General features: G+C 42.2%; 1 protein-coding gene across 7 annotated transcripts in view; it reads left to right on the top strand.

Moving 5' to 3' along the window:
* MEGF10 (multiple EGF like domains 10) overlaps nucleotides 1-22689 on the top strand; it is a 365291-nt gene that overhangs the window by 298303 nt on the left and 44299 nt on the right. For all 7 annotated transcript variants that reach the window (XM_053220384.1, XM_053220383.1, XM_053220387.1 and 4 more), the window contains 6 exons: nucleotides 487-607; nucleotides 5677-5813; nucleotides 13100-13312; nucleotides 19289-19463; nucleotides 20803-20923; nucleotides 21714-21877. In XM_053220384.1, the coding sequence (XP_053076359.1) occupies nucleotides 487-607; nucleotides 5677-5813; nucleotides 13100-13312; nucleotides 19289-19463; nucleotides 20803-20923; nucleotides 21714-21877 (931 nt within the window). The remainder of the gene's footprint in view (nucleotides 1-486; nucleotides 608-5676; nucleotides 5814-13099; nucleotides 13313-19288; nucleotides 19464-20802; nucleotides 20924-21713; nucleotides 21878-22689) is intronic.

A 22689-nucleotide genomic window follows, 5' to 3' on the forward strand; every position in this document is an offset into this window, starting at 1 on the left:
TAATATTGCTCTTACGGGTTTTTATCAAGGCCACAATGGGCTTTGGAAAACTTGGACCAATGTTACAGGAGAGCAGACAAGACAAAGCCTTAGCGAGGAAAGTTCATTCATAGAAAAAGGGTGGGGGTTAAAGTCATGGAAAACGATCAGTTTCAAGAAGAGATTGTTGGAGATTAATTATGAGGAATATGTACACAAAGCAGGGGCTGTGCCAGTGTTTCAGTCTCCTTTGAGGTTTGAACAGCCACACAAACAAAAGCAGATAAAACAGTTTCATTACAAAATAGCCCCAAGTAAAGGAAAGGTCTAGGTGACCCCTCAACGACCTTTCCAGCCAATGTGGTTAATACCTTGATGTTAACGAAATGAAGAATTCCGAACGGAGAAAGCTATCTGTTTTAGGGTCCTGGGTGCTGTTGTGTCTGAACCCGAGGGTCGTGTGGTTGGGTCAGTAATGGTATCTTCTGTCACACCTCAATTCCTCAGCTGTGAGGATCTTTGTCCCCCCGGCAAGCACGGCCCACAGTGTGAGCAGAGATGCCCCTGCCAAAATGGAGGAATATGTCATCACGTCACCGGAGAATGCTCTTGCCCTTCTGGCTGGCTGGTAAGCTCCCTTCCTCCCCTCCCCCACCCCAAAGGGCACATAGGAGACTCTAACACAAAGGAAAGTTGTACTGATGGTTAAAGGTGGCAAAACTGGAAAGACCTGAGCATTTTTAAAGCTGGAAGCCTTCCGTCCATTTTCAGGCAGAAGGTGATTAAATCTTGAAGTGCCCTTAGGGTCCTCATTGGAAAACATAGTGGCCACCTGTCCTGCACTTTCCCTCAGGATAAAAAAAGAGGGAAATATTTCATCTCGTGTATGACAGACAATGCCGTTAAACACCAGAAGAATATTTAAACACCGGAAGAATCTAAATATAAACCTACCTCGGAGATACTTTGGGTTTGGTTCTAGACCACAGCAATAAAGTGAATACCACAATAAAGTGAGTCAAATGAATTTTTTTGGTTTCCTACAGCATATGAAAGTTATTTTATACTACACTGTAGTCTATTAAGAGTGCAATGGCATTATGTCTAAAAAACCAATGTACGTAACAAAGCAATTACATTAGTAACATCAGAGATCGCTGATCACAGATCACCATAACAAACATAAAAGTAATGAAAACAATTTGAAATAATGTCAGAATTACTAACATATGACTGAGATATGTGAAAGGAATAAATGTTGTTAGAAAAATGGTGCCGGGGTGCCTGGGTGGCTCAGTCAGTTACTTCGGCTCAGGTCATGATCTCATGGTTTGTGAGTTCCAGCCCTGCATCAGGCTCTCTGCTATCAGCACAGAGCCTGCTTCAGATCCTCTGTCCCTGCTTCTCTCTGCCCTTCTCCCCTCTCTCTCACATGCTCTCTCTCAAATATAAATAAGCATTAAAAAAAAAAAAAAGAAAAAAATGGCGCCAACGTGGGGGAAAAATTGAGCCCCTAGCTGGCTTAGTAGAGCGTGCGACTCTTGATCTCAGGGTTGTGAGTTCAAGCCCCACGTTGGGCATAGAGCCTACTTAAAAAAAAAAAAAAAAAAAGAAAAATGGTATCACTGAACATGCTGAATGCACGATTGTCACAAACCTTCGTTTTGTTTAAAAAACAAAACACGCGGGGTGCCTGGGTGGCTCAGTCAGTTAAGCGTCTGACTTCGGCTCAGGTCATGATCTCACGGTTCGTGAGTTCGAGCCCCACATCGGGCTCTATGCAGCTCAGAGCCTGGAGCCTGTTTCGGATTCTGTGTCTCCCTCTCTCTCTGCTCCTGCCCTGCTCACACTCTGTCTCTGTGTCTCAAAAAGTGGATAAATGTTAAAAAAGAAAAGAAAAGAAAAGAAAAGAAAAGAAAAGAAAAGAGAAGAAAAGAAAAGAAAAGAAAAGAAGAGAAAAGAAGAGAAAAGAAGAGAAAAGAAAAGAAAAAAAACACATAATGCATATGTGAAACACAATAAAGCAAAACACAGTAAATGAAATATGTCTGCAATTGTTTTTATAATTAAGTTCCATGGATCACTATTGTTCTTTGAGACCATTATTCTCAACAGGGTGAGTGTTATGTGAACAACTGATCTGGTCATGTATTTGTGGAGGCACAATTGAGGTGAACCAGGTTTATTACCAGGTATGGCAGAGTTTCTCAAAGCCTTTTGTATGCAAATCCAAGGGGAAGCTGTCACTCACCCCACTTCCCAAACTTTGACCATGTCACACTTCCTTCATGTCGTGTCTCACGGGCTTAGTGTTTCGTGACATTGCAACACAATATCAAAGCTGATTTGCTAACTAGCTTTCTCTGAAACCTGGGTGTGATATGGCCATTACCGGCATTGGTTTGTGCGTACATCTGCTTGCAGGCACAAGAGTGAACGACCAAGGTCTGTTTCCTTCAATAACAAACAAAAATTAAGAGAACGGTTCACTTCACTATCCCCTTCTATCACCAGCAGCTGTAGTGAAACTATGTTTGTAGGGTCATAAGAGACTTCTTGATTATCAGATCCAGTGCTGACCTTTCTGTGCTCATTCTGCTTGACTTCACCAAAGCTTCCAACCCTGTTGCTCATTCGCCTCCCTTTCATAATCTTTTTCTCCATTTATTTGATAACCCCCTCTCCTACTTCTCTTACCGAAGATCTCTTTTCCTAACCTCCTTCTTCTTCACACCTCTTTATTACAGTATTTCCTAGGTTTCAGTCTTATCCTTCTTCTCTTTTCCCACTATAAATCTCTGAAAATCTCACCCAGATCCATGGCTTTAACAGTCATCTACTGATTTTTCCCAAATCTTGACCTTCCTTCTGAGTCCAGACATATATTTGTCACTGTCCTATTAAACACCCCAACCCAGATGACCTGTAGACATGAAGCCACCATCTACTTGGGCTCCACCCAAGCTGGAGCCTTAGGAGCCAGACATGGAGTAGAATTGGTCTGCGAATGCCCTTGTTGTAGTCCTGAAGCAAAGGAGAACTGGAGTTCACATCCCAGTGAGAATCATGGGAAGTAAGGGAGAGTTCAAGATGTGAGGACCATGTAGACAAGGGGAAAAGAAATATTAGACCCAAGGTGAGCGTTACAAAGGTAAGCAGACAAGACAAGGTCTGGTTCTAGAGGCAGAGCCCAAAGAAACCCCTTAAATCAGTGGAGTCAGAGTGAGGGGCCTTTTACTGAGTGGCTGATGATGGGGTGAACAAGGGAGCTATTGAGAAGTACTGAACTGGCTCGAGCCACATCAAAGTCATTACTAATGAAACAAAACTTGTCATGAACCCAAGTCTTTTTTAAGGCTACTCCTTTTCTGCTTTTAAAAAATCTTGGTTAAAACCAGCATTTCTTTCTTACTGCCCAAGGTAGAAATACTGAATTACCTTTGACTCCTTCTCTTCTTCATTTCTTAAAAGCAGTCTTTTGCCGTTGTTGGACATTGCTTGGTTCTTGGCAAGGGAAGGATTTTGTTGGGGCAGCAGAGTATCCGGAAAGCTCCGTGTTCTTTGGATGAAGAGTTATAGGCATTCTACTCTAGGACTATTGTATAGATGTTGTCTGTATAGTTGCCTCATCTTGAGGTTGAAGCTTTCTTCTTGGTTGGGATGGCTATGGTGTGGGATACTGACAGCCACAGGCTTGGACCATGAATCCCAATTACTGGGTAGATGGATCTTCCCATTCTCCAGTGTGTCTGTACTCTGAGGCTGCTACCTTGGTAGAAGTTTCTTACTGAATGCTTCGGGTCATTTCTCAATCTGTGAATTGAGAGCTGAGCTTCTAAGGTATACTTCTCTCTACAATAGTTTATTTGTGCTATTACTCTAGGTGCTTTTCAAAGATGAAATATATACCTTTTACATGTACACACACATGCATTTCAACTCCTAAGAATGCCTTACTTAAAGCTATTTGCTCACATTAATCTTTACTCACAAACAGTATTTCAACAACATCTCTAAAGCTGATGGGGGACCATTACAAAATGTGGGTAGGGTCAGTCCCTGGGAGAATGAGAATTTTCACCAGAATTTCTGCTTACCGCAGATTGACCCTTGGCACATTGTTTTTTCAGTCGTGTTGTTATGGTGTGCTAGAATGGAGGGATTAGAGCTATTTTTTCATCTGTCCCCCTCATCACATTGTGAACTAATTAAAGGTTGTGACCTTATCACTTTGATTCTCAGAGCTTAACTCTATGCCTGATGCATAGATGATTCTCAGTGAGGCATTGATTTGAATCATCTCTCAAAGGCTTTTTCAGTTCCAAGAGTCTGTGGAAGAACTTTCCCTGTTTGTAGATAGCTAGAAACCACCAGAGGAGACTTAATTAGCCCACCAACTGCCTTTGTGGGTAGCCAGGAGTTAGAGGAAATGTATTTTCTTATGCTATCCAGAATAAACATTTACAAAACCATCTGGTGTTTGCTAGCCTCCAATTTCAGAGTGCCCACAGTCTGCCTTTTTTTAGAGAGAAGGAGGACAAAGCAACAGCTTGCAACAGTTTAAAAAAAACAGTTTAAAAATCCCTGTTATTTGGGAAATGTTGTTTGCTCTAACAATAACTCCAATAAACAGATGATAAGCTACAAGCCCAAGTTATATGGCCAAGTGAAGCAGAAAACGGGAAGGTATTTCACTGACTTATTGGTACTTATTCATATAAAGCAGAGGATTGGTTAAATATAGTGACAGTGCCTGACAAGATGGACAGCCTCTAGGGTGAGGAAACATGTCCAAGTTCCTCTCTTGATTTTTCTTCCCAGGAAATAAGCTTTCCTATTGATCTTGGCCCACCAATGTTTGTTCAACCTGCTGAAAATAAAAGTGTTTTTCTCTCATAATAAAATGTCTAGGTTCATTCTTGTAGAACTACTTCTTAGGCAATGTTACTGTTAATCCAGGTACACAAAATTTCTGTCTTATGCTACATTATACCTTGTAAGAAATAAAGCCAATGATAATGTGTGTTTTCCTTAGAACATATGGTAAAGCATTTGGATATTGTATTTGCACCAGATGTTGCCATTCATGTAATGGATGTTCAGTAAGTATTGTTGACTTATTGTACATGTATGACACAAGGAAGAACACTTAGGAGGATTTATAAATTCCTTAGGTTACCATAATAATTTTGTGTAACTTTATCTTAAACTTCAGTTTTTTAATATGGATATTTATTAAGATTATTCTGCCATCTTTTCTTAAAAGTATATTTATTTATTTTGAGAGAGAGAGTGCGTGAGCAGGGGAGGAGCAGAAAGAGGTAGAGAGAGAACCCCAAGCAAGCTCCCTGCTGTCAGTACGGAGCCCCATGCGAGGCTCGAACCCACGAACCATGAGCTCATGACTTGAGCTGAAATCAAGAGTTGGATGCTTAACTGACTGAGCCACCCAGGTGCCCCTGTTCTGCATCTTTGAATGTATCTTGAGATCTAGGCTTACCAAGTAAATAAGTCCACTTAAAGTTCCTAACATTTTTTAGATGATGAACAGAGTGTTCTAAAATCCCCTTCATCTAATTATCTTGCAGCCCTGTTCCCTTATCTCCTCCTCCTTTTGTTTCCTCTCTTCTTTCCCTCCTCCTTTAGCCCTTCCCTGGCTGGAGGCCCATGTAATTTTCCAAATCTCTTTCAATGCAGGGCACAGTGTGTGGTCAGCCTTGCCCTCAGGGTCGCTTTGGAAAGAACTGTTCACAAGAATGTCAGTGCCATAATGGAGGGACGTGTGACGTTGCCACAGGCCAGTGTCATTGCAGCCCAGGATACACAGGGGAACGGTAAGGGATAGTCTTATCTTTCTCTGACTGTTCATAATGGTGTGAAAGGAAAGCCTGCAGAGCCCAGGGAATACCTTTGCTACTACGTGTCTGTGACTGTTCTATAATATTCCAGAGGCGTCTATAAGGTATCAATGTGTTCGACAGATTTTTTTCCCAACTCATTGTGTAGAAATGGAACCATCGACAGTGATGGTGAATTGAAAACAGACAGCATTAAAATAAAGAAATAAAATCCCAGCTATTCAGAACCCGTGATAAATGTTTCGTGCTCAACAGTTGAATGGCTGGACAGCCACTTTTTACATTTTAAATAGTTTTTGATAGATTTATTCCAAAATTGGATGTGTATTTGGTTAGCTTTAAAAAGTATGCTGGGCATAAAGTTACCTTCTTATGATTCAGTATTCCATTAAGAATACCAGTCATTTCCCTGTGGAGTAGCGACCAAGTGAGATCCAATGGGACTTTGAAGATTATAAGAGCAAATGAATGGCTGTGTTCACCTGGCCCCTCCATCCACTGTCATTTTTTGTATCAGTGAAGGGTTACCTTAGACGGCTTTGCACACCTTAGTCCTTCTAATTTTCTCTTTCCTCTCTTACATCCTAAAAGACCAGATAACCAAGCTTTTTGGATGTGTGCATACAATTAGAGAAAAAAGACTTGAGAGGTAGGAGATTGATTATAATGGCTCACAACAAAGATTTTTTGGAACCTGTGTCCTTAGATACATCCTTATTGCTAAAATAATTTTACTTTCCTTTGGGGTTGCTCTCAGGATTCAATAAGTACATTAAAGTGGTTAGAACAGCGTGGAAGCTTACAAATATTAGCTGTTATTATAGTTGAGTGATTTCTCTGAACTGTATAAATACTAGTGATTGTCAATTTGAGTGATGTCTGGGGACCAAATAAAAATTAGCTATCATTATTTTTGATGATATCTGTGACCTAAGAATTTCTTCAACTTTCTTCCCTCATTATTTTTTTTTCCAAAAGGCTGATCTGTTTTTGACTTTTAATAAGATACTATAGCACTAATGGAAATCCAGTAAAATGTAAATGATAGTTATTTCTAGATTGTGGGAATACTTGAAATTTTTTTTTTTTGCTATGTAATTTCTCTAACTTTATATAATCAATATGTTTTTATTATAATTTTATTTTTATGAATATATAATAATAAGTATAATTTAAAGTAAAAAAATAAAAATAAACAAACTTTGAAGAAGGAAAAAAAAAGAAAAAAATATGATGCTATATAGTGTGGTCCCTCACTTCCCCCTCCCAACTTAGAATTTGCACTTTCGTATTAAATTTATTTCTAAGTATTTTGTATTTTTGGGAAAATCCCATTTCAGTTTCTAATTGGCTATTTCAGGATAAAGACAGGCTTGATTTTGAGTGTTTTTATTTAGTCTCTCTACCAAAATTTTTAATTATTTCAAATGTTACTTAGCAAACACTAAGTTATTTATCACCTACCAAAAAAAAAAAAAAAGATATTTGTCTCTACTTTTCAATATTTATAAGGGTTGTTTCATTTTCTTGAAATAATTGCATTAATTGAAACATTTAAATCAGTGTTGACAAACAGGTAAAACTGGGAATTCCTGTCTTCTTCCTAATTTCATTGAAAATGGCTTCAGTGTAGTTTCATGCTCATTACTGGTTTTTACTAAAATTTTTCATGCTTGGGTGTTTTTTTTTTTAATCCCTGTTTTTATTAGGAACTTTTATTAGTATTATCTATTTAACTTCTTTAAAGTTAATGAAAGGCTTCATTAAAGGCTTTTCATCTTTTGTTAATGTAATTATGTATTTTACCTTTATTTTTTGATGTTGCAAATTATTGACACCTTTCAGAGCATGGTTTTTGTAACATGTAACTGAGCTTCTCAAAAAGTTTATGTGACCTACATCCTGGCTTATTGTTATATTTTGGATAGATGAGGATAATAGCTTTGTCTAATATTTTAGGGCACTAAAAAATTAAATATAGACTCTTGAAAAACTCAGGGGTTTGGGGCACTGACCCCCTATTCAGTCGAAAAATTGCACGTAACTTTTGACTCCCTCAAAACCTAACCTAATAGCCTACTGTTTAGGGAGCCTTCCTGATAATATAAACATTCCGTTGGCACATATTTTGTATGTTATATGTATTACTATACTCTTAGAATAAAGTGAGCTAGAGAAAAGAAAATGTTAAGAAAATCATAAGTAAGAGAGAATATATTTACGGTAGCAGACTGTATTTATAAAAAAAAATCAGCATATAAGTGACTTGTGTGTTCTAAACCCATGTTATTTGAGGATCAGCTGTATAATCGTTTTTCTTGTCCTCTACTGGTTTAAGTCTCAAATCTGAGGCAACACAAAGACAACAAACATATAAGGCAAACTTGTAAGGCGAATGTATAATGCAGACTTAGACTCATCTTATTTAGAATGCAGGGGAGGGGGGGATAACAGCTAATTTCCAGGTGAATTTTAGATTAAGGCAAGGAAGGCAACGAGCCAAAGGAAAACAAGGAAGTTGAAGAGGGAACATCTTCTTGAGTTGTTGTTCCACTAACTATTGTTTTTCTGGTGACTTGACAACATGATTTCTGTTTTTTGTTTTTTTAAAAAAAATTTTTTTTAACGTTTATTTATTTTTGAGACAGAGAGAGACAGAGCATGAACGGGGGAGGGTCAGAGAGAGGGAGACACAGACTCTGAAACAGGCTCCAGGCTCTGAGCTGTCAGCACAGAGCCCGACTTGCTACTCGAACTCACGGACCTCGAGATCATGACCTGAGCCGAAGTCGGCCGTTTAACCGACTGAGCCACGCAGGCGCCCCTGATTTCTGTTTTTAATTATACCATGCCCATCTGGGTTCTAGACACACACACACACACACACACACACACACACACAGCATGCACTTTTGTCACCACGATTGGGGAAAATGAGCAGCTATGGGGCAGTTTGTGGTGACAGCAGCTTTGAGGGCCTGGGGTCTTGGCATTTCCCTGTTTTAAGAAGTCAGCGTAACTTGATCACCAAGGTTAGACCAGAGGGCTGCTGCCTGGGGGAGCAGGTATCACCACTGGTAGCTGTCAGCAGAGCGTTTCCAGGATGTGGGGACGCACTCCCAGCCAGAGTAGAAGCAGAAAAAACAAAACAGACACCTTGTAGGCAGGCAGAGAGGCTCATGGGATGCCCAAATAATAGTCCCTGGGGATTGTGGACAGTTTAGGAGGACATTGTGGTGAGGAACTGTAATGTGGCACAACCAGGCAAGAGGGAAGATATCTATATCTATCTATGTCTATATCTATATCTATATCTATATCTATATCTATATCATCTATATCTATATCATCTATATCATCTATATCATCTATATCTATCTATCTATATATCCCTTATATCCCCCAAATGGAGCTAAGTCTGTTTGACAAAGACTTTTAACTCCGCTAACCTGAAAGGTATAAGCTACGTCATGATTGCTTTTATTTTCCAGATAGAACATGTCTGCTTCTAGAAAGATATCCTACCATCTGGTGGTTTCCAGATTCTCATGCAAATTCTTTTGAAGGGGTTAAAAGAGTGTTCTTCATGCTAGTGGGTCACCATGGAATCGCTCAGACCTTTGGGGTCCTTTCCTGTAACTGGTGCTTCATTAAGAGCTGCATGGAGAGATCTGTGCCTCACTTCGGCTCTCTGTTAAGGTGAAGCCAGGATTGTCTGGCCATGCCTGTGTTCCCTATTAACCTGCAAGTGAAGAAGGAATGTGGGTCAGAGGAGGTAAAGTCAGAAATTACAGACAGCAATTGGGCTGGGGGGGGAGGGGGATGCGGCTTTGGTCTCCAATGGGGGAACTTTCTGGTATCTAGGATTGTGGAAAATTTGGCTGTTTTCCAGCACTTTTTATATTTCCCCCAGAGCAGTAGTTCCAGATGCTTGAAAGGCAGGCAGCTGATCCATCGATCCCAGATTTAATGAGGAATGCGATTCTTTCCCACGAAATCATGGTTTGGCCCAATTATTCCAAGCCCTCTAGGGAGGTAACGTGCTCAAAAGGACCAGGCAGAAAGGAGCTGCCACCCCTTATATGCTAACTCACTTCCTTTTCCATCCATTTGTAACAAGATGCAATATAATAATCAAAATGGTATTAAAATAAGCCTGTGACCTTCATTGGTTTGGGAATTGGGATTGTGTTTTATTATCTCTACTTAAAGCTTATCCATTTTTTTCCAATCCCAGAGCATCATTCAAAAACAAAAATGAGGGGCGCCTAGATGGCTCAGTCGGTTAAGCGTCCGACTTCGGCTCAGGTCATGATCTCATGGTTTGTGAGTTCGAGCCCCATGTCGGGCTCTGTGTTTACAGCTCAGAGCCTAGAGTCTGCTTTGGGTTCTGTATCTCCCTCTGTCTCTGCTCTGTCTCTCTGTCTCTGTCAAAAAATAAATAAACATTAAAAAAAAATTAAAGGGGCACTTGGGTGGCTCAGTCGGTTGAGCAACCGACTTCGGCTCAGGTCATGATCTCACGGTCTGTGCGTTCGAGCCCCGTGTCGGGCTCTGTGCTGACAGCTCAGAGCCTGGATGGAGCCTGCCCTGGATTCTGTGTCTGTCTCTCTTTCTGACCCTCCCCATTTATCCTCTGTCTCTCTCTGTGTCAAAAATAAATAAACGTTAAAAAATATTTAAAAAAATGAAAGAATGTATAAACTCCAAATTTCTATATTTCTGCTGTGGCCACTATTTATTGCTATATCTTTATCAGCCTCTCTGCTGTCTCTCCTAAGAACATCTATTACCTCTTTTACTAATTCCTAAGATAGATTTTTTCCCCCATTGTTCTGCCTGGGACCACAAAAACAACATTAAGGGCATGAAATTCATTGAGAATGATGCTTCTTTTAGATAAAGGGGCCAAAAAGGGAGATAAGTCTGGTTGACACAGACTTTTAACTCTGCTAACCCAAAAGGTATAAGCTACCCCGTGATTGCTTTTATTTCCAAAGATGGAAAATGTCTACTTCTAGGAAGGTACCCTACCACCTTGGTTTAGTAGATGGAAATAGACGTAACTGCTATTCACAGGATTCTCTTACAAGTGCAACATTGATGAAAAAGAAAGGAGACTATGAAGTGAGCTTTACATAATGGCTACTTCAGTAAGTAAAATTCAAATGGCTTTTTGCCATTTATAATACAAACTAGTACTATGTTTTATTATAGCTTAGAAGGGTAGATATGGTCCAGGACCAGTTATTATGGATTTTGTTTTCCCAAAGAAAAGGAAGTCTCTGCCAAGATAGGATGAAATATACACACTGTTTCCCTGTCATTTGTCAGCGGACAGACGTTTTTTCCAGGCTTCCGATCTATACTCAGTTCACCCACTTTTAGAGCTAAGCTTTTTACTAAGTTAAAATCATGGATCCCAAAGCTTCACATTTTGGTTAGTTTTCAAATCCATATAAGAGAGAGGAAGCAATGTTATTTCACCTTGTTTATCTTTATCTTTTTGGGACTGAATTGCAGGAAGATCTGGATGAACAGGTTGCATAGTTGTCTTACCATCCTTCAGCCGAGCCATGACGAGGCCAAATTACTGTACTTCAGCATTTCTTTCTCTAAAGTTTACATCTTTAAGGAATAAACTAAGTGACTTGGCTTCTTAAAGCTTCTTACAAGTTAAAAATAGAGTACCCTTTAAAAATACTCTGGTCTAAAAATAGGTATACTCCTGGGTAACCTTAAGACACACATCTGATTTTATGCTAAATGATAGTTACTACAGAACTTTGCTAATGATCTGTTGAGCAGTTGATCTGAAGATTTTGCCTCTTGACAGACATACCTAAAGATGGTCTTAAGAGTCAGGTGAAACCAAGTTTACCAGAGGCTCCTTTCCTTTTCTCTGTCTCATGAAATACATGCTAGAGCCAGGCCTGACCAGAAAAGTGTCAAAGGGATCTGGAGATTTATCTTCTACTCTTAAATAGAATCCCAGCCAGTCTTGGTATTGTTACTAATCACGCCCCATAAAACATAAGCAAACCTTGTGGAAAATGTTTGCTTTTCAGCCCCTTTGCCAGTGCCTTTAGGTATCCTTGAATTCATTATTTTGAACTTGCTGTTGGCATTATACTGGTCTAAAAAAATGCAGTGCTGACCTACCTTTTTGACCGTGGTTCTGGCATGACATGAGAGCCACATGGGAAGTGTCTGCTGATATCCACAACGTGTACCCTACTTATGGCCGGCACTTGGCTAGACGAGACCCCATCTCACTCTCCCTTGGCAGGACGTGCTCCTTCTGTTTCGGGAGGCTCCGTGAAGTCACCTTGCCAGGTCACAAAGAAACTTGGCTGGCTGGACAACTGGTCATGCATTCTATGGCGTGATGAGAATTTTCTCTTCTCCATCATACTTCCTTGCGGCCACTTAGCTTCCCACCTGATCCAACTTATCCAGACCCTGTCCTTCCTGTAGGACCAGACTTTAATGTTATTATTTACAAGATAAAGTCAATTTTGGGGGCCGGATATTTTTTCCTTGCTGTTGGTCAACCCTTCTTACGGAGGACGATACCCCACTTTGCAAAAAATTTGTGCTAGGAAACTCCGTGCGTCTCTAAATCTCCTGGCAAGATTTCCCCAGGTGGAATCAAGGAAACCTGATAGGTATAGCTGTGACTTCCCCGGATCTAAAGAGGACTGTGTTTATTAAATGCATAACTTTCTAAATGAGGGGCAATTATTGTCATTCAGCTTTGAAAAGAACAGACACATGGCTGAGATTAAATACTGATGCCACCGTGAAAGCCAAGAGAATTAACATTGTTTGAAATATGCCACAAAGTTTTATCGTTAAAATGGGGAAAGCATCTATTTCAATATTTTAATTTCCTAATTTGGGCAATTACTCTTCTCCCGTTTTCGGTATCTCCTCAAGTGATATATCTGTATCTGTGTCTATATCTATATATCTTTAGCAAGCACGAGGTAAAAAATGTTCTTCCTGTGGCAAGTTCATAATTTTATTTTGGTTTCGTTTTTGTTATTCCTTTGAACAGACTCATACTGCTGTTAATACTATCTGTAGCCAGAGTGATTCAGCTGACTGCTTTTATACCTGTAACGGGAGTGTCGCGAAAACAATGTATCAAATGCGAAAAGCAGGTTCAGTTTATACATCACAAAGCCTATCAGAATGGACTGTGTATTTTTACACGGCACTGACTAATCTGTCTTCTGCTCTCGCCTCCTGCTTGACAGGTGCCAGGACGAGTGTCCCGTTGGCACCTACGGAGTTGGCTGTGCGGAGACCTGCCAATGTGTCAATGGAGGGAAATGTTATCACGTGAGCGGTTCGTGCCTCTGTGAAGCAGGCTTTGCTGGCGAGCGTTGCGAGGCACGTCTGTGTCCAGAAGGGCTGTATGGCATCAAGTGTGACAAGCGGTGTCCCTGCCACCTGGATAACACTCATAGGTGAGGGTTAGCTGCCCCTGGAAGGATGTGTCCTATTACAGTTTGAACTGCAGTGACCACTCTTTGGAAGGAGAGATTGACAGGGGGATGCCCACGCTGAGACCCTTCCTGCCTCTGCATCATTCTGGGGAGGAGCCGCTAAGTGAGTGGAAGAATTCTTTACTTAGTGGGTGACAGTCCAGGCCGGAAGTGCTCAAACTGGTAGAGGCTCTTGGGTGGATATCAAATTCTATTCTCCATCGATGGCCATTGCCAAAAATTAAATTTGCTGAGGTTTGTAGAATGTTTCCCTAAGAGGGGGATTCTGTGACATTCCCTTAGAAGCAAAGATGCAATGAAAGACATGAGTTAAGCCCAGTGTAGTACGTAAAAGTATCCCAAAAATGGTTCTCACTGCAGCATCTTTGACATGACAGCACATCTGTGTAGAAAAGAAGGGTACCGGTGGAAGTTTCGTAAAAGTGTTTCGCATGTGGCTGTCACATGTGAAATATGTTTTCAGAATTGATTACTCTGACATAGGACTCACAGGGGCCTTTTAGCTCAAAACTTTCTCGAAGAATTTAAGAACAGGAAACCATGATCCCACCCACCGTAGTGTTCCTTGCCTACCCCTGAAAACATCTTTCTACCCCATTTCTTCCTCTCCCTCCCCCAAGGACCACATACTTATCACTTAGATTCTGGGTCTCCTTTGCAGACTGCCGGAAAAGCTCGGTCTGACAAAAATGTAGTGCATTATATAGCAGTTCAAATGTTACAAGAATTACTTATTTGAATTCCGCACAGCTGTTACTTCCTTTATGCTCCAGAAAAGTAACTTGTGGCCACCTCAAATCTCAAATGCAGAAAAGGTAAATGTAAATAGAAGCGTGCGGTTGGTCTCTTCTTTAAACCATTGTTAGGAACGAAAAAGCAGACTTTGTACTATAAGGGAGCAAACGAGGGAGAGAGAGAGAATATTTGGAATACATTTTAGTGGGACATATCAAAGAAGTGCCTTCATAATGTATCTCAAGCAACTTTGCAAGCTGCTTTAATCAACTTTGGTTTTCTTCATTGGAAAATGTTGCCACTCTTTACGTGACAAGGTTAAGTAAACACTTGGCGAGTGAAAATGTGTTTCCTGGAAACACAAGATTCCTTTGAACCAAGAGGTATAGAATCTTTGTATTAATTCAAAATCTAGCTTGTTCATTTTACCATTTAAATGTGTGTGTGTGTGTGTGTGTGTGTGTGTGTGTGAGAGAGAGAGAGAGAGAGAGAGAGAGAGACAGAGACAGAGAGACAGAGAGAGGGAGAGAGAGAGAGCGAGCAAGCTAGTGGGGGAGAGGGGCAGAGGAAGGGAGGGAGAATCCCAAGCAGGCTCCGTGCTGTCAGTGCAGAGCCTTATGTGGGGCTGGATTCCACAACTCTGGGATGATGTCCTGAGCTGAAATCAAGACTCGGGCGCTTAACCGACAGAGCCACCCAGGCATCCCAGCAGTTGATTTTTTGCTTGACTATTTGAGCTGGGCACATCTTGGTGGTCCTTCTGCTTTTCTCCTGGTATTCAGCCGGCAGATCAAGTAGAGGTTGATTGGTTCTAGAATTCCCCCCTCACTTGTCTACCATTTGGCTGGTTGATGGGTGCCTGAACCACATGTCTTCAGCAGCTAGCACCTTAACCTTGGCTTTCTTTCATAATGCCTGGCTTCCAAAAGCAAAAAGAGGTGGAAGAGGCCCCAACGTGCAAACACTTTTCAAACCTTTGGTTATCTCATATTTGCTAACATCCCTCTAGTCAAAACAGGTCTACACCAACTACAGTTTCAACTGATAGGAGGAGTTGGTGAAGAATGTGTGGCCATTGTTATTTTTGCAGTCTATCATAGGGTTGAAACTAATTTAAATCTATTTATAAGTGACATTTCTGTTTTCAGGTATAGCCCTATTATAGAGCCTTAAGACATTCGCTGTGGCCTGGACTTTTCATCTGAAAACTAGCTTTTATGGTGGAAATGATTTTGAACAGGAAAATAAAATTTGAAATTTATTAAGATTCCCCACGGGATATGTATATTAGGTCTTATTAATAAGGACTTTTAATAGCTGTGGGCAATCAGGATGTGCCTATTTGCAAATGCCACATAATTGTCATTACATTTGAGCATTAATAACATCTAAGGAAATGAATAAAAGGAAGTTCAAGGACTCATTCTATTTTAGCCAATATTGTATTGGACCCTTGTAATAATTTGCTGTGAAACTGAAAGTTTTACCAGAGCATTTGTATCTAGTTACATATGTGATGAAATGATAGGTATTCCTATACATGTATAATCCTATTTTCAGATACACAAAGCAATCTGTTCTGTAGAAAGAAAACGGATAGCAGCGTATTACCCTTCAGCCTCCAGTCTGCCACACTAACATCAGCACGTAAATCTCATTACCAATTAAGCTGCCTGCCTGAGAACCCATCAAATGCCTCCAAAGTGCTCTGGCTTCCTACATCTAATTACAAATTACAGAATACTAATTTCGGTGTCAATCAATCTGAGAACCAGTGTGCTGAACTACTACTCACTAGGGGGCATTGAATATCAATTTCTGTGTCTGCCTGTAGCTTAGTTCAATTCCCTGTCCCCAGATAATCTATTTCATTTAACATTTATGTCTATCCCATGAATATGACTTTCTACTTTTCAATGTAAAGTAATAGTTTCTACAAAAAGATGTCCTTGTAACAGTATGTTGAAATAACGTCAATGACTTCAACCAATCCATGGCTTGAAATATTTCTTTTCCTTTTCTCACTTGTCAGAACTTTCTGAAGTTTTAATTTAAATTTGTCCCTGCTTTTGCACAATACAAGCTTTTATTGCTCCTGCTGTCCCATTGATCTGTGCTAAATCCTAAATTTTAGCCATTTTTTTTTCCATAAGTAGCCCACCTAGCAGGTTGCTACCCAACTTTTTCTTTGATTTAAAAACAAATAAATCTGGGTTCGGTTTTGATTCTGCTCTACCTGTGCTGGGCTTTGAACAAATTACTCTTTCCAGGTCCCTGTTGCCTTATTTACAAAGTGGGTGCATACCCGACACGTAGAGTAGTTTTATTATCTTTAGGTATTAAACGAAATAATGCACATGGATTGTGGAGCATGATGTTAGCTCCTATCCAGGGCTCGGTAAATGCTAGCTGCTGGCCTATGCATTGATTTACAGTGTCATCATAAATGTCACGTAAGTGAGTATTCCCTGAAATTCATGGTGGTTCCCTTTCAGCCACAAAGTTGATGTTTTAAAACCTAATTCTAGGGTGAATCTTGCCTTTCAGTGCAGGTGTGCAGATTATCATTCAGTACTGCTGGATGACTCGGAGATATGGGGGAAGTAGATCCATATGGGAAAGCAAGAATTCACAGTCAAATCCCACTACCCCTCAGCCAAGCCATTTTCACTCACTTAATCAGTATTTGCTGTGCACCCACTGTGGGCTGGGGACAGGTAATAAAACATGCTTGATTCTTGCCCTCAGGGAACCCCCAGTGTAGAGGGGAAGGAAGACATGGGTCGAATGGAGAGGGCCAGGCAGAGAAAGGGGAAATGGTACTCTAGTCATATGGAATAAACAGCCCACGTGATGGCATGATGGCTTTACATTGGCAACGCTCAGTGCTTTTTTTTTTTTTTAATGATTTTTTAGTGTTTATTTTTGAAAGAGAGAGGGAGAGAACAAGCAAGGGAGGGGCAGAGAGAGATTTAGGCACAGAATCCGAAGCAGGCTCCAGGCTCCGAGCTGACAGCACAGAGCCTGACACGGGGCTTGAACCCACGAACCATGAGATCATGACCTGAGCTCGTCAGACATTCAACTGACTGAGCCACCCAGGCACCCCAACACTCAATGCTTTTATCAGTGAAAAGAAATCCATTGCAGTTAAGTGTAGTAATAAAAAGAGAATAATGACTAAAGAAGAGGTCGGGGAAGTAGGCAGTGGCCAGATAACAATGACCTGTGGGCTGTATTTAGGGTGATCTTATTTCTAGGGCCACAGGGACTGTTTGCATTAGGGACTGTTCTCTTAACGTAATTATGAAGAATTCCCTCTTCACTCTTGAAAATGTCCTGGTTTAGACAATAAATGACACAGTCACTTGAGCCATGTTAGCATAGATTTTGTTCTAAGTGTAGTGGGAGTTTTTGAAGAGTTTTAACAAGAATGATAGGATAGCATCTACTTTTTTGGGTGACAAGGCATGAGTGAATGCTGGTGTTAGAAGGCATAAGGCTCTCCCGATTTTCAAAGCTAGATGGCCGTGGCTTCGGGTAGCATGGTGACGGGGAGGAGGGAGAGATGATGGTGGAGGCAGGGTATTGGGTTCTAGTGATGAAGTAGATAAGTGGAATGAGGGAGGGGTTACCAGGAATAACTCTGAGGTTTCTGCTTTAAACAACTGACTGGCTGGTGGTGCCGTTGTTCCGGTGAGGTGATTGAGAGTAAACCCTGGGGAATGAAGAGAGGGAAGAACAGACTCGGTATTTGACATGCTAAGTTTGAGATGACGGTGCCCGGTGTTTGCTCAAGGATAAGGGGCAGATAAGTAGATCTGAGGAGGTCTCAGTAAGACCTTGACACTCAAACCTTGACTTGACACTCAAACCTTTCTTTTTTTAAAAAAATATTTTTTTAATGTTTATTTATTTTGAGAGAGACAGAGCATGAGCAGGGGAGGGTCAGAGAGAGAGGGAGGCACAGAATCTGAAGCAGGCTTCCAGGCTCTGAGCTGTCAGCACAGAGCCCGACACGGGGCTCGAGCTCAACGAAACGTGAGATCATGACCTGAGCCGAAGTCGGACGCTTAACCAACTGAGCCGCCCAGATGCCCAACTAACCCTTGCCTTTTAAGTCCAGACCTTCTATAGCCAAGAACCCGTGTTCAATGTAGAGTGGTCCTTGGGTATCTCTTCATAGCGTGTTCCCTGAGTCATGATTCTGACAGATGCCTAGGCCTTTGCTTGTGGACACTTAGTTGCAGCAGAAGAGCAGAGCATCCTACCCACAGGGGTTCGGTGGAGGCCCTCGCTGGACAGACTGGGACGCCAGGCTGGAGAGGTTGTGTGCTTTCACTAAGGTACCCAGGTGGTGGGAGAGCTGGAGTTACATCTCAGCCTTCCCCTCTCCCAGCAGATCATTCTTTCTAAGAGTGGAAAATCTATGGGTTGTCTTCAGATGAGAGTCACTTACCAAATGTCTGGATGAGACAGTGGGTTCTGTTGTTGGCTCTCATTAACGGGAGGGGGTTTATCTCCACCGGGGGGAGGAAGACCGTCTTTAACAAACAGTGTTTCAATTGTGAGTGGAGCCTGTTTGATGGTTGAGATTCTCCTGTGGTGAGAAGCACATGTGTTTTGCATGCCACAGAGCGCCCTATTGTGTCAGCCTCACCAACGCCTGCCTCTCGGCGCAGCTGATGTGTCCATTTGCTCTGGAGTGACAGCTGGCCGCCTGGCCTGTCAAAGCAGCTGCTGCTTCAGGTAGGGACAGCTGCGCCACCACCAGGTACAGGGAAACGAGAGAGGAAACAGGCCGACCAGGTCACTGCTTTTGGAGTCCCTCGGCCATCACCCTGCTTCACTGATTTGGTATTGTTCATTGGACGGAGTCATTCTTGAAGCCTTCTCATCTAGTTGACCTCTCGCCGAATTAGCGCTTTCAGTTTATGAAAATCACAGTGAGTTCCAGACAAAAGGATGTGGTTGTGATCGTCTTCCTGTTAGAGCGTGATGCCGATTTCATGCAACATTTCTGCAGTACCAATCGGGTTTCAGCCAATTAATTCAATCATAGCAAGCCTGGGAATGAAATTTAAATTACTGTGCATGGAATCACCCACCCCTGAATTGCTCATGGCTAAGGCGACATTTGCGTGGGCCTTGGGTGTCATGTTTACCCGGGAGTGACTTTCTCCTTTCATCCGTATCTCTCAGCTGTCACCCCATGTCTGGAGAGTGTGCCTGCAAGCCGGGCTGGTCGGGACTCTACTGTAATGAAACATGTTCCCCTGGATTCTTCGGGGAAGCTTGCCAACAGATCTGCAGCTGCCAAAATGGGGCTGACTGTGACAGTGTGACTGGAAAGTGCACCTGTGCCCCGGGATTCAAAGTGAGTGGCTCTGGAGGGAGGAGCCGAGGGGTACGACGTGGAGCATACTGATACCATATACCGTATGTGACCTTTTCTGACGTACAAACAAAGGTGCTAAAACCGGTCACATCATTAGCAAGAAAGAGAGTAAAGAGAGAAGTACTGATAAGAAACATAAGTCATTCCCTTAGAGTAATGATGGGAGAGCAGGTAAAGCTATAAATGTAGCATTGATATTAATGATTTCCTTAATATATGTCATGGCTTAATATATGTCATATATATATATGGCTGTATTTTAATTATTCCTTACATAATTATTTGTTTCCTTACACTATTCTTTTACTACGTTAGATAGACAACAAAGAAATGACTTTTCCAAGTAGGGTATATACTATTGTTAATGGCTTTTGTCTTAACCTCGTGCCATTTGAAGGCACAGAATGTATCGAGTTAGTATTTATTGTGTATTTGCATGTGATGGTTAGCGCTTTGTAAGTTTTTCAGTGCCTTTGAGAGTCTAGACCTTGCACATATATATGCCTGTGTGCCAATAGAGCAGAATTTTGCCTAGTTTCTAGGATTTCTTAGCTACGCGTTAGGAATCTTTGTTTTAAAGGAAATGGCCTTGAGTATTTTCTCCCATTTGAAAGAGGACAGTATTAACCAATGAAGACATTGGTGATTATTCTAGAGCATATAATGTGGAGTGAGTAAGTGATAAAGCCTCAGAGTTGAGAGGATCTTTCCAGGTTTTCTAACCTATGTCAGTATTCTTTGCTGGAGCCCTGAATTAGCCTTGCGTTAAGTCTCTTCTGTTTTGAGAGGAGATGACCTCCGGTCATCCTTGATAGCCCACTTCTGTGTTTCAGGCTTATTGTCAGATAATAAATTGAATCATGCTGTAGGCGGAGGGTGTGTTCTGATGCTTTGCTTCACCCGCTAATCATATTGCACGTTATACGAAGAAGTGTAGGGCGCTATGCCATTTAGTGTATAATTTATATTTATGCATATTTATTTATTGACTGTAATTTGTAGTTTATTGTGCTATATCTGCTCGTCTGAGCCAGGACAAAGGGGTTTGTATTTGCTAGGAAGGGAAGCTAATGAAGGCAGCAGGCTTTTTTCTATTTAATAACAGCCCCTATTTAATAACTGTATCCTAAACAGGCAAGCTGGCATTGCCCTTGAAGCTTTAAAATTTGCACACTGGTGGCATTTAGCAATTTTAAAAAATACAAGTGTTAAAATTAGAGAGGGATTATAATTAGCATTGTCAAGAGGTATTTTTGTTTATTTGTGTTGGCCATATTTCATTCAGTATAATTGCATTTTCCTATCCGTGACTGTCTAGGGAATTGACTGCTCTATCCCATGCCCGCTGGGAACCTATGGGATCAACTGTTCCTCTCCCTGTGGTTGTAAAAATGATGCTGTCTGCTCACCTGTGGACGGGTCTTGTACTTGCAAGGCAGGTAAGTGGGTGAATGAGTCTTTTAGCTGATCCTTATCCCGGTACCTCTGAAAGTCACAGGGAAGAAATCTTGACTCGGGTTCTGGCTTCAGCCGTGCCAACATTCAGCCTCTAAACTGAGCCAGCCCCTTGTCCAGGGTGGGCTCTCTTAATTCTCTGAGCCAAGAGAAGGGGTTCATATAATATCTCTGAGGTTGCCGCCAGCTCCAGAAGTCTGGGAGTCTCTGTGCTTTGGGTAAAAGTAAGCAAGTAGACATGTATCCACACCCCTAAATTGACGGGCCCAGAGTCACAACAAGAAATGCAGCCAAGCTCCAATGTTATGCGAGGGCCAAACCGTGTCTAACTGCTGTTGCTGCAACAGCCAGGGTCCTGGATGCTCACTGTTCATTGGTTACTGGCGTTTGCTTTAAAGATGAGGTTGCTCTTTCGAACGCTAACCTTCCTTTACCCTCCCTTGTAAATATTTCGCTTTCTCAACTGGAAAAACACTCAGCATTGTGCGTTATGCATCACTGCACTTCACAGGCTCCCCCACTCCGTATCTTCTCCCAGTAGCCCCATGGCGCTTCTTGGTGTTGGCATCCTTGACCCATCATACAGCAAAGGTGGATTCTGGGCACCGCGGTCATTGCCGATGGAGGCTGTACATGGCAGGGCCATGGCTCTCTGTGCTGGGGACCCTGCTGTGCACCTCCAACATGTCTACAGGGAAACGTGGCTTGCAGAGGCTCGTCCACACTCCCCGCTGCTTGTGTTTGCTCCATGCTCTGGCGTTCTTGTCGTGGCAGGCTGGCACGGGGTGGACTGCTCCATCAGCTGTCCCAGCGGTACGTGGGGCTTCAGCTGTAACTTAACCTGCCAGTGCCTCAACGGCGGGGCCTGCAACACCCTGGACGGGACGTGCACGTGTGCACCTGGATGGCGCGGGGAAAAATGTGAACTTCCCTGCCAGGTACGACTGAACCAGCGCCCCAGCTCGGAGGCCTGCGGAGTGTTGGCTCGTGGTTGCAATTTTCCTGATTTCCCATGTGCGAGTGTGAACCCAATGAAACCGTTAGAAGAATTGAGGTCTTTGAACTCACATGGGCCGTACGGTTGGAAAAGGGGCAGACGTGGAAATCAGTTAGGTGCCTCTGCGAGAATCACTCCCTTCTTTTCCTTCATCTCTGCCCTGGTTCCCACCCCCACCGCCCTTTCTTGTTTTCTCCATTGTCATCTACCCATTTTTTTTGTGGCGGCCAGTCAACAGCGTTTGTCAAACACCCAGCGTATACCTGTCAACTCCCCCAATATTGTGTTTCCATTATCATGGAAATCCTCCCGCCTCTGGGGTGGAAAGCGGCAGGGGATTGAAAGGGGGTGGTGACCGGAGTCACAGAAATGCTTGTCAAGGTGGTGAAAGGTTTAGAAACAACCGTCTGCTAACATTAGTGTGTCCGGAGTCACTAACAGCTCCAAAGATTTGCCTTGTTCGATGCTGACTCTGCTCCCTTGACCTACTTTAGAGGTACTCATAGTTAGAAATCCCCCGCTCTGTCTACCGCAGGCAGGCAGAGGCTGCGAACAGGACACACGTTCCGCAGTAACAGGCCGATTTCTCTTTCTTCCTCTGAAGCCCTTGGCCCGTTTCTTTGCCCTCTTTTTCATTACTCTTTCTTCTTCATTTTTTTTCCTCCTGAGCCATTAAGCATTTTCTCAGTGATGTGTGTTCTCTGCCTCCGGGAGAGATGGCGAGATGATACCATGCCCCACCCCTGAAGTGGG

Source organism: Acinonyx jubatus, chromosome A1 (genome assembly GCF_027475565.1).
Source record: "Acinonyx jubatus isolate Ajub_Pintada_27869175 chromosome A1, VMU_Ajub_asm_v1.0, whole genome shotgun sequence".
Taxonomy (NCBI): domain Eukaryota; kingdom Metazoa; phylum Chordata; class Mammalia; order Carnivora; family Felidae; genus Acinonyx; species Acinonyx jubatus.